This window comes from Astyanax mexicanus, chromosome 9, assembly GCF_023375975.1.
Source record: "Astyanax mexicanus isolate ESR-SI-001 chromosome 9, AstMex3_surface, whole genome shotgun sequence".
Lineage (NCBI taxonomy): Eukaryota > Metazoa > Chordata > Actinopteri > Characiformes > Acestrorhamphidae > Astyanax > Astyanax mexicanus.
The window spans coordinates 2,134,224-2,147,213 of NC_064416.1; the positions used below are offsets into that span (position 1 = coordinate 2,134,224).

A 12,990-nucleotide genomic window follows, 5' to 3' on the forward strand; every position below is an offset into this window, starting at 1 on the left:
TTAATAAAAATGTGTAACTAAAATAAAAACTATATAAAGTAGTGCGCACACCATACCTAGCTTTAGTTTGAGTAAAGCAGGTAGTTTCACACTTTTTTTTCTGTGGACACTTTTGAGTCTTTATTTACTGATATTATTTGGTTTGAAACATCATATAAATATGTTTGAAGCACTAAAGGTAAATAATATTGGTTGGGGAAGGAGATTTTTCACTTTTTTAGGTGTTTTTCTCTCAATGTGTTTCTTGTAGATTTAGCTTTACCGCACTGGGATGTGATCACTATTTTTAGAAAGAATAAGCTCCGCCCTTTCTAACCATATATGGATTATGTTTATGTGTGAAGGGATTCCTGAGTAATTAAGCTGAGAACACAAGGAGAGATTTTGGACGGAAAATCCGTCCGTTGGGGTCTGAGGGTTAATGTCATTTTTTTTTTTCTCTTACATTATTTTTATTTAAGTTTAAGTTTTGAAACCAGTACTTTTACATTTTTACTTATGCAAAAAGCTCAATTTATATTTTAACTTGTACAGGAGTGTTTTAAACCCTATCTAAGTATCAATACTTCTATACATTTAACGTTAATACGTTTGACATCGTTGTCGATCACAAAGAAAAGACACTTTAAACCACTTCATAAAATAATATAATTTATTTATTTATATAATTTATTTGTTTGAATATGGAATTGGGACGATAGATTTGCGGCGCATTCGTAAGCACTCGTTAACTCGCTCTTTTACCGCCTTTATATCTGCGCTGGAAAGTTCGGGGAATCTCTCGCCCACTCTCCTTATTACGAACTCGCGTACGTTAACGGGCACCGCCCACTTCCCCCGGGACCCGTCCCAATTGGTGTGCATCACCCACTGTTCGTACAGTTCCTGAGAAATGACGCTTCTGAACACCAGCGCTCCGTATCGATCCGGCCGGTTGTTACTCATCCGCAGCAGGATTTTATCGTTAATGGAGGAGATTTCTCGTAGAGTCACATCGGGCAGGACTGAGCCCTCGCTGCCCCAACCAATCGGAGCCGTGAACAGCGAGACCGGGAAGTCTAAACTCACGGGAAGTCCTGCAGAGGTGGAGGGAGTCGGCTCCTCCTCGTAATTCCGTATAACAGGGACAGAAACGGGAATAGGAACGGGAATCTCCACGGGAATCTCGACAGGGTCCTCGACAGGAACTTCGCCGGTTGCGGACGAGGCGTGGTGCTCTGATTGGATAACCTCCCACAGGCGGTATAGCTCCTGCTTCAGCCACTGGCACTCCGCCTCCTTCTCCTCCAGCTGGGCTTTAAGCTCCTCTATCTCAGTCTGCCGCTCCCTCAGCTGACCTTTCAACTCTCGCTTTTCCACCTCCCACTGCGGGGGCGCATTCTCACAAATATCGGGGGGCTGAAACGCAAATAACATGCAGTAACTAGAGTGGCGACGCAGGTTTAAATGCTTAAATGCTGCTACGTAGAGCATGCAGTCTGCAGAAAAAAAAAGACTACGCAAGTCTTTACCTCCTCTTTTATCGCGGCGACAGCTCTCGGACCCGCAACCGGGCGTTGCGAACACTGAAAATTAAAAATTAAAAAAATAAATTGCACATACGTTAATTGTGCAGTGATTGGACTTATTTTATTTTTTTATATCGATTTATATAGTAAATATCGATTTTAATAGTCGATTATACGCATTTTTTTTTTTTGGTCATGCCCTCCATTTGTCAGCAGTGTGCATTATAAGCTAATGCTAACAGCTTCTTCCCCAGAGCTGTTGCACTACTTAACCACAGTGAACACCTCTAAATCTCCAACCTCAACCATCACTCACTAAAACTGTACTGCCTGCATTTACAACTCGCTCACTTGCACTTTGCTTATTTGCACAGCTGTACAGATACAGATACAGTTCTTCTGTAATGTAAAAAATCATCATTTAAACAATATTTAACATATATTCATATTCATATGTTTAAAGTTCAGATTTTTATAATGTTTTATTTTTTCTTTTCATTAATCTTTTAGCTTCAATTGCTCTTCAGTGCTCTGTATTCCTTGAGAACTCCATTCTCAATCTATTTATTCTATTTGTCGTACCTTCTTTCGTAGTGTAATATTTGTCAGTAGTCTGTGTAACTTGTACACGTCATACGTGTTGCTCTCGCCAAGTCTAATTCCTTGTATGTGAAACATTTTATTTGGGTTAGCCGCTAATGCTAATGCTGCTGCACCTAGCCTTAGTGGAAATCTGGAAATTAAACTTAGTGTAAATAAACAGAAGCGCTTTAATCACCCAGATAAATGGTTTTCAGGAGAGAAATCTGTGTAGAATAACATCCAGCACTCATTTGACTTATTACTAAATTACAGTTTTGTTTACGCAGCTTAGCTTTACTGATTATTATAAGGCGAAACAAGACGACACCCCTGTTCCTTACTAGCGTCGTATAATGCGCCTTATAATCCGTTTAATTCATATCTTGTTTTCTGAACCGTGCTGATCTAAACCAACTGCTATGTCATCCTATGTCATTTTATTATTATTTTTATAGTGTGTTATTATCTAAGGCACTCATTTTACTATTATTTTACTGTTATTCTTTTTAACTGACCTGCTGTTTTGTGATAAACTTTCATTCCCATGTCACTGTTGCTGCTGTTAATAACATTTATCTATTTTCCAACTGCAATAATACATATGCTGCTTCTGAATATACTTAAAATATCCTCATTAGCCATGCTTATTTTTATTTATCTTATTTTGTGAGTGCTAATAGCTCTTTAACTTTTGTATCTTATCTAATCTCAAGATTATTAACCTAAAAATTAAGAAAGCTAAGTAGATTGCACGCTTTTTGTGGACGGTCAACCAGATCTGAGCACAGCAATGTTGTGCTTCATTTATATTTGTGCCAAAATACCCATTTTTCTCAAATTCACAATGTTAAATGAGTCCATCAAGATTCCTGTAACCTAAAAAAAAACATAAAAGGCATGTGTGTGTGGTATCAGCATGAGGTTTACCTTCATTTTCTCCATGATGGCATTGGTTCCGAGGATGTTGTACTTCTTCTCCGGGTTCTTCTCGGCGTGTTTGTTGGCCCAGGTGGTTTTTCCACATGCCGGCAGACCGACCATCATCAGGATCTGAAACAGATTCACAGCGATGCTAACGTTAACAATCTGAACAAACTGAACGTTAATCTACACAGATTTCTCTCCTGAAAACTGTTTATTTCGGTGAGTAAAGTGCTTCCATTTATTTACAGTAAGCTTAGATTTCCAATATTTTGTATAAGGGTGAGTTTTCAGGGAAGGTTCTCCAGCACTAAGGCTGGGTGCAGCAGCATTAGCATTAGCCGCTAACCTTGGGTTGCCACCTTTTAGAATTATAAAATAAGGGACGCCAACCACTGCTCCTTTTGGGCCATGTACACTACAGGCCCAACACCTGTACCTTATATTTTATTATGTGCTGTTGTTTTTATTGAAGGGGTTATCAAAAAAAACAATTCATTAAACTTAAAGCTTGAATGCTGTATTAGCATTAAACACTTTCTCTTATGAAGTGCAGTTAATTAAATCTTAATTGAAATATTTTTTTGTGCAACAACAAACGTTTAAAATAAACTAAATAAATTGAGAAAGTAACTTTTTTATGTGCATAACTATAGAGACACCTTTTGAGCCATGGGGTCATTTTTACTTAAATTGAACAGTGGTTGGATGGATGGATGGATGGATGGATGGAAGGATGGATGGATGGTTTATTTATACCGAAGGAAATTTAGTATTTGCATTTTTTTTAATTCTTATTAGGGGTGTCACGATCTCGATATTTTATCGAAATCGAATCGAAATGAGGTCATGGTCTCGAGTATCGTAGTCAAAAAGAGGATCGACGATCCCTCCCGCGCGCGCTACGCAAATAGCGCAGCGCGCTACGCAAATGGCGCGGCACCAACACAGCGCATCCTATTCATTTAAATAGAGAGCCGCTGCATGAGCGCAGCCCCGCCCTCAGTTCTGCTGTGTGAGAGACAGCTGCCTTTCAACCACGGAGGAGAAACTGAAAACGGATTTATAGAAATATAGACAGGGCTCTCAAGTTTTGAGTGTCGGCGGGAGTGTGATCACTGTTTTTTATCTGTCCAACGGGGGAGGGGGGGGCGGGGGTTGGGCGCGCAGGTTTTGTATCTGTATCTAACGGAGGGGTGGGTGCGCGCAGGTGAGAGCGTGTGAACTCGCTGAAATGCGTGTGTCAGTGTGACTTGAGAACACTGACTATAGATCACAGTGAGGTGGATTAAAAATCTTAAACTTATAATTGACTACACCTGTTGCTTTCCATTGAATTAAAAAAACATCTTTCTCTCAGATAAAGTAAACACAAGCGTGTTTCTGACTAAAATAAAAGCTTTTCAGGAGAGATATAAGTGATGTGTAAATATTTATAAGACAATACCTGACAAAATCTGTTTTAATGACGTTAATAAACATCACTGTGACAGCGCTAGTCACAGTTTCACCACATCACTTATCTAACCAGCCTGTACTGATTTCTGCCCCCCAATAATGCTTTCAATAACCTCTAATAGCCTTTAATAGTCTTCAGTAGCCTTTAAAAGACTTACCTGGCGGCCGTGGTGTGTCCACTAAACTCCGTAGTTATAAACATCCTGAGGTTAGCAGCGCGCTAACTGACCTGTTTATAATGTAATCCGAGCAGTGCCTCCGTGTCGGCTGTTCTAACCTGCTGCTGTTAGCTGCTTGGGCTGAAAGATGAACTGTAGTGAGCTGTATTATCCGGTTAGTGGGGTTAAAACCTTTATTTCTTTACAGAAACAGTAAAAACGGACTGGCTGAGCCCTGTAGCCCGTGGCTGGGCTGTACTGAAGTAGTGACTGAGTGAAGAGAGCGGGGCTTGTGCTGCTGCAGCTCCGACTAGTGGTTTGATGAAGAACTGCAGTTTCACCAGCCATCCACACACAGCTCTGATAAACTGCTTGTTTTAATAGTGCACACTGTTGCTACCAAGAAAAGTCACTAGATGGCATTACCATATATATCTTAATAAATAATAATAATAATAATATTTATAATATTTATAATAATAATAATAATAATAATAAATATATTATTTAAATTTTATGAGGCATAAAATAATAACAAGAAAAAAAAAACAAGAAAATCGAAAATGAAATCGAATCGAGGATTTAGAGAATCGTGACACCCCTAATTCTTATATATATATATATATTAGAAAATATATATAAGAATTTAATATATACTTTACTTAGATTTGTTCTTTAAATTGCCATATATAATATTGGTACCACTTTAAAATAAGACTATCTTTATAAAGGGTTTATAAATGGTTTACAATTCGTTTATTAATGGTTACTTATTAGGTTGTAAATGCCTTAGAAATAGAGCTGGGCGATATGGGAAAAAATCTTATCACGATATAGTTTTCCATATCAGTCGATATCGATATGTATCACGATATAAATCAAATCACTTTGTGTCACACTTAAAGGTTTGTTTTTATTAGTGAGAGAATAAGGGAGTGATGGAAGTTTTATCACAATATTTTTTTCTGTATCTCCATAATTATTAGGGCTGGCCCGAATAGCATTTTTTGAGCTCCGGATATTTGGCAGTAGTTGGTAGCGAATATTCCAATATTAGTTTTTAAAAAAAACAAATTAATCATGAACGCGAGCCAGAACCCGAGCTTGAACGTCAGCCTGACTCAGGCGCTGCATGAACTCGGGCTTTTTTCCAATTTTTTCCAATTTTCCATGACTGAAAAAAAAACTTGGGCTATAAGCTCAATATTAAATATTTCGTTTGTTTAGAAATTATTTTATATTCTTAAACCATGTTAAATTATATTAGATTAGTAGGGCTGGCCCGAATAGCGTTTTTTGAGCTCAGAATATTGGGCACTGATTGGCAGCCAATATTGGAATATTTGTTTTTAAAAAGACGGATTAAAAACTGATTAAAGTAAAACAAAAATTGCAACTCGGCCCCTTTAATTCACCACAAAGTTTTCCAAGACCCAGCCGGAAAAAAAAAGATTTCCCACCTTTTCCTCAGCTGGGTCGGGCTCAAAAAATGATTTGTGATAGGCTGTTTTTTGGTTTGTTTGTTTAAGCACTTAGGCTTTTGTACTGCTGCAGTGCAATATTTAGATTTTATATTCTGAAATTCGTTAGGTTTTATTTCTTTTAGCATTTTGAACTTTTTTTCCAATTTCAAATTTATTTTTTTCTGTTCGTTATGTTCTATCGGTCCTTGCGTTTTTTGTAGTTGAAGTTGAATTTAATATTGAAGTTCAATATTTCTAATTTATATTTTGAAATTCGTTAGATTATATTTATTATTGTATTTTGAGCTCACTTTAGTTGGTTATTTTCCAAATTCATATCTATTTTTCTGTTATTATTAAATGTTATTAGCTTATTAGCTTAGCTTGTCATTTAGCATACAGAACTTCTCACGGATTTTTAATGAATGTTGATTTATTAATTTAAAAGCTGTACCTTATTAAAAGTATTTTAAGCCAGACAGACACTGTGTGATTTTTTAATGAGTTTATCTGCACTTTTAAATGGTTTGTCCTGTAGGAAACGCACACGATTTGTATGCTGACACTGTTGTCTGACTGAGGAGCTGCTTTCCGTCAAATGCAGCCTGTAGGCAGGAAAAAATCCAGCCAGAACCGACCATATCATGAGCCAGTTTTAAAGCCAGTAATTTAGTAGAGCATTAAACTACAAATCTGAGATGTACCTGCTGTACTTCTTAATCTCTGCCCCCAAAACGGTCCATTAACTTGCTTGACAGACGCGTCAAATCCCCCGCGAGCACGCGCGGCGCACAGCGCACCGATTAATTCATGCGTTGAGCTTTAAACGCGCAGCTGAGCTGTAATTGGGGAAATATCACAAAAATCACAGTGTGATTTGTTACATTAAAAAAAAGACCATTTTCTTCCGCCTAATCTGAGAGGAAAGCGGTGTTCTCGACCGGCCCGAGTTCATGCAGCGCCTGAGTCAGGCTGGCGTTCAAGCTCGGGTTCGGGCTCGCGTTCAGGCAGATAATCTAAATGATAAATGATTTTGTGTTTTTGCACTTGGGCCATAAGCTCAATATTAAAAAGTTTGTTTGTTTAGAAATTATTTTATATCCTTAAACCATGTTAAATTATATTAGATTAGAGGAAAGTCATTTAGACATCATTCTTAAGGTGTTTTTGTCCTGTTACCGCTCCGCAAAAAAACCTCTTCCTTTAATCCGCGCCCCACATACACATTTTTGCAGCACCTGCCCCGAGGTCCTAATATAAATTGAATTAATTACATTTAGTGCTTAAAATTTACTTAAAATTTATTTAAAACGTGCTGAACAGTGCGGCCGTTTATTCCCAAAGTACAAACACTATGGTTGTTTGCGTGTGTCGGGCCATACTCCACTATTCTTTAGGGTTTTTTGTTGCATGCATGAGAATAACTATTACAATTTTCTTAACTATTTATTAATTTGCTCCAGCGTCTTCTGGATTGATTACACGTTGTGTTTTCGTTGTTTGCCGCGCCACTTAGACGGAAATGGAAATGAATGTTTATCGAATTCTATTGCACAGGCTTATCATCGTCATCGAGGGAAAAATTATCGCGAAACAAATCGATATCGTTATATCGCCCAGCACTACTTAGAAATCATTAATAATCAGTTATAACACGTACATAGAAAGAGCAACAATATAGACGGCTGTGGGTTCACTATTTGGCAAACAACAGGTCATTGTTGCCCTTTCTACGTATGTGTTATAACTGATTATTAATGATTTTTAAGGCATTTACAACCTAATTAGTAACCATTAATAAACTAATTGGAAACCATTTATAAACCCTTTATAAATGTAGTCTTATTATAAAGTGGTACCATAATATTTATATATGCTTATACTACTGTATAAATCATCATTCTTTAAAAAAACTCAACATACTAATCAATTAAACCACAATAGTCTACTAAAATAAGCTCTGCCACATGCACTGACATCTATGGGCAAAAGCACAACTAGATAATAACATAATTACCCGTAAAATATCGGGTGGCAACCCTACGCTAACCGCAGCGCTAGCAGGACGTAAAAGCCACCCAACGAACTCCATGGACTCAGGGCGCTATCAGCTAGCGGTTTGTCCCACGTAGCTTGTTTTAACTCAGTAAACATGCAGACTACAGTCTGATAGAGGTTAGCGGCTAATGCTAATGCTGCTGCATCCAGCCTTAGTGCTGGAGAAACTTCACTGAAAACTCTGTAAACACTGTACTTCAGCAGAGTGGCTTTAGACGCTTCCCTCTGCTGACAACAACTTTTATGGAGATGTGGATTTCATTTTTCAGCAGGACTTGGCACACTGCCCACACTGCTAAAAGTACCAATTGATCTTATATAATATTCAAATTTTCTGAGACACTGATTTTTGGGTTTTAATTGGCTTAAAATAGATAACTCTGTGTGTAATACATCTATATAATATATGAGTTTCGTATTTTGAACTGAATTACTGAAATGAAGTAACTTTTTTTAATGATATTTTAATTTGAAGGTAGTATGAATTATTTGGTTTATTTGGTTACTGACCTCGCAGTCGGCCTTGTTCTCAGGACCCACAGTGCCTCTGTTCCGGTCCTGGATTTTAACGTCGTGTATGAAGGTGTATCCCTCTCTCACGGGGTAAAACGGCTCCTCCTTCTGGCCGAAGTTAAACTCCACAGCGCAGTTCTTCACCAAAACGTGAGGGAACAGAGCTCGACCGGCCAGTTCCTCCTTACACACCCGGTACGCCACGTCCAACCACTTCCCGTTCTTAGAGAACGCGATTTCCACCTCCTCACTGCTCTCAAAGTCCTGCAGCAGAACGGAGCACCAACACATGTTCATCACCATAAATCACATTAAATAAGGGTTCATACATGTTTAAACCAATACATTTCCAGGATTTTTCATGACTATTCCATGCCTTTAAAGCAAATTTTCATGACCATATTTTTGATTTTTAAAACACCAGTGCAAACATGGACCATAAAATCAAAAATCAAGTAAAGATATTTCTCGTCAAGCTTTAACCTGTTTCGCGGGGGAAAAATAGTTTAGTGTGGACTTTTTAAGCGGGATCTGGCAACACAGCAGTACTGTTTGTGGTGTATGCAAACGTAGTATCAGCCCCCCGAGGGGGGGGGGGGGGTGGCGGGGGGGTTGGAGGAGACACATTCTGTCATAACTAGCCCACCGTGCTCCACAAAACCAGCAAGCTGATTGGCTGTTTCTCCTGAGAGAAAATGTATTTGGGGCTTTCATTCGGCGCCCCCTTTAGTGCAGCGCCCCTATGCGTCGCATAAGCTGCATACCCCCTTTTTAAGTTGTATGTCTGGCTGCATTTTGGCTCCAGTGGAAACAATAAACGGTAACAGAGTGACCAACAAGACACAAACCATATATAAATACTGTAAATAAATCCTACACGTGACTGTTTCATAGACAGCTGTACTAATCCCTTAGCTCTGTACTGTATTTAAAAACATGTTCTGTTTGCAATTCAAGTATAGTCTATGACTGGTTGTGGTTTGCACTTATTGTTTGCACTATATAAGACCTAGAAAAGTTTAATTTTTATATATCTTATTCTTAATTTTATTTCTTATAGAATAAATGTGTGAGAAAAACCAGTCTGTTAAGTTTGAGTTATATGATTTTGTCAAACAATTTTTCATTTTTGAGGTTTTCTTTAAAATTTTATTTTTAAATCTCGTCTCGTCTCGTTCTCGTGAACCCAGTATCGTGTCTCGTCTCGTCTCGTCTCGTGATATTAGTGTCTCGTCACACCCCTAAAAATTATAATTAAAATTGATTATAGTAGGTCTTAAATGAATCAGGTAACAACACCCTGGTTGCTGAGTGTAATATGGGATTTGGCCTGAGCTGCATGTATCAACACCCCGATTGGACACACAACCTTTAATAATAAAATGTGTGTCAGATCCTGAGAGCTCCATTGTGTAAACTGGGCAAAATTACTAAAATATCTCTGAGCTGATGTATTTGTTAGCTTAAAATGCAGATTTTCTCCAGCGATATCCTGAAACTTAAAGATTTGTAGACCAAATTTCAATGATTATTTAAACTTTCTGGGTATTCCATGGCTTTTCCAGAATTTTTATGACCATTCAAACCCTGATTATATAAGATTAAATACAGGTTTTCACACCTGTAGTTGGTTTCTATGGTCCGGATCAGTTGATGAGTTAGCTAACTAACTAAAGTTAAGTAAAGCTAAGCTAAGTAAACAAAACTGTAATAAAAAAAACCTTTCTTTTAAAGTCAAACGAGTGCTGGATGTTAATCTACACAGATTTCTGTCCTAAAACTGGTTATTTGGGTGATTAAAGAGCTTCTGTTTATTTACAGTAAGCTTAGATTTCCAAATTTCTCCAGCACTAAGGGTGGAGCATTAGCATTAGCGGCTAACTGCTACACTGAGGAACCCTAAGTGTTCTGGTAAGCCAGGGCGAAATTAGCTAGTGGTTCATCCCATGTAGCTTGTTTTGTGTTAACACAGTAAATGTGCAGACTACAGTTTGATATGCTCACCTCTGAACGGTGAAAGAGCTAGCGCTTAGCGCAGTTAGCAGCTAATGCTAATGCTGCTCCAGTCTTGGTGCTGGAGAACTAAACTGAATCTTCTGTATAACTCTGTACTTCAGTGGAGTGACTTTACTGCTCCTTAATACCTGACTGATAGAATTTATACATAAGGAGCACCGGATTATAAGGAGCACTGAGGATTTTTAGGAAAATTAAAGGATTTTTAGTGCAGCTTATAGTACAAAAAATACGGTACACGTAGTAAACAAGTAAACAGAGTTGCACGGCTGCGAGCAGTGAACGAAGCACATACCGTGCTCTCAGTGTGTAAACAGCATGGAGCAGCAGAGGCAGCGTTTTAGTTCATAGCTGTGATAATTTATTAGTGTTATCTGGCGAATATATATCAGACTAAACTTAAAACTGCCTTATCAGCCGTTTAGCTCAAATAAAGGAAGTATATATTATATATAATTATTTATATATACTTATAAAATCAACCAGAGTCCGTTTTAACCGAATCAAATAGTGCTGGTGTTAAAACGCCCTTAGACTAAATTTGTTTAAATTAAGAGCAAATATCAGTTTTACTCACGATGTAGCATCCGATGATGTCATTTTCAGCAAATTTCTCCCCGTAATCCTCAAACTTACAGTTGCAGGACTTTTTGGCTGTTCCACCATAACCGTACGAGAAAGCTTCCTCTCCTTATGAACACAGAAAAACAGGAATTATTATTACGGTCATGCACAAACCTCATATCTTCAACCTAGCAACTTTACAGTTGTATAAGGGTGAGCTTTCAGTGAAGTTTCTCCAGCACTAAGCCTGGGTGCCGCAGCATTAGCAATAGCATTAGCAGTAGCCACTAAAGGTACTGGTACGTAAATGCCGCCCGATAGTGCTGAACTGAGAAACCCCGAGTGTTCCGGTAGCCCAGGGCGCTATAGGTTAGTGGTTCCTCCCATGTAGCTTGTTTTAACATGGCGAACACGCAGACTACAGTCCAATAACGATTAGCGGCTAACGCTGCTGCATCCCAGCCTTAGTGCTGGAGAAACTTCACTGAAAACGTATATTTTATGGAGATGTGGATTTCATTTTTCAGCAGGACTTGGCACACTGCAATAATAAACGCTTAACAATAAAATAAACTCTTAAAATAGATCACTCTGTGATACAGCTACATAATATATGAGTTTCACGTGTTGAACTAAATTACTGAAATAAAGTAACTTTTCAATATATAGATATAATTTTGAAGCATTTCTATTGTTTTATTATATCAGACTTTTTAATGCAAACAGATGCCATGATAAATGTAAAGAAAACTTATTTTCATATTTTTTTCAAGTGTATCACAGGTGTGTTCCTTACCAAGCTGTGTGCTGCAGGAGTCCAGAGACCAGCCCACTCGCACCACATGTGGGTCAGGTTCACTGCTGGGAAGATGCTTCACTGAGATCTCCTCTGTTATCTACAGAGACAAAATCATGATAAAACCCCATTAAATGTTTAATAACACTGCTCTCAACCGTGAATCTTTCAGCCCATACTGTGAGTAGCAGAGCTAACAAACACCACTAACCACAGCGCTGTGAGTAGCAGAGCTAACAAACACCACTAACCACAGTGCTGTGAGTAGCAGAGCTAACAAACACCACTAACCACAGCGCTGTGAGTAGCAGAGCTAACAAACACCACTAACCACAGCGCTGTGAGTAGCAGAGCTAACAAACACCACTAACCACAGTGCTGGATAAGTATTGGCCACTCTTGCAGTATTGGCATCTAAGAAAATGTAATCGTAAGTATTTTAAGTCTTGAAATGAGTCTTGAGCATTAATCTACACATATATCTCTCCCAAAATATGCATATTTGGGGGAGTAAATACTTTTTTATTTATTTAGCTTAGTTGTTTTAGTGTTTGTTAAGATTTGAGCAACATAAGGCAAAATTACCAAATTAAAATAGATAATGTGGCATTCAGATCCAAACATACAGTATCTTACTGACCTTTAAATGTTTCCTGCAAGAGGAAGTGACATCACTGCATGTGGGTCACAGGTGCTTATTTTTTATTAGAACAGACATAAATTGTTTTTTTTATTATTATTAAAATGACATTCTACAAAAAATAGAATAAATGTTCTACCGAATTGATATTATAACTAATAATACAGTAAACACACACAAATAATAACTAAACATTTGTTCTCACGAAGGATACACCCCTCATGTTTTTGTAAACATTTTATTATATCTTTTCAAACTAAACTACAATAATGTTTAAAAATGTTTTTAGGCGTTTGTTTCTTTTACTGTTGAC

At 37.9% G+C, this 12,990-nt stretch overlaps 1 protein-coding gene across 10 annotated transcripts in view; it reads right to left on the bottom strand.

Annotated features, from left to right (window-relative positions):
• hnrnpul1 (heterogeneous nuclear ribonucleoprotein U-like 1) overlaps nt 1-12,990 on the bottom strand; it is a 47,459-nt gene that overhangs the window by 18,346 nt on the left and 16,123 nt on the right. For 9 of the 10 annotated variants that reach the window (XM_049483436.1, XM_049483433.1, XM_049483437.1 and 6 more), the window contains 4 exons: nt 12,038-12,137; nt 11,255-11,367; nt 8,659-8,925; nt 3,018-3,140 (listed from right to left, as the gene is read on the bottom strand). In XM_049483436.1, the coding sequence (XP_049339393.1) occupies nt 3,018-3,140; nt 8,659-8,925; nt 11,255-11,367; nt 12,038-12,137 (603 nt within the window). Of the gene's footprint in view, nt 1-638; nt 1,399-1,511; nt 1,566-3,017; nt 3,141-8,658; nt 8,926-11,254; nt 11,368-12,037; nt 12,138-12,990 lie in introns of those variants that run through there. The other variant, XM_022664933.2, reaches the window with a different exon arrangement.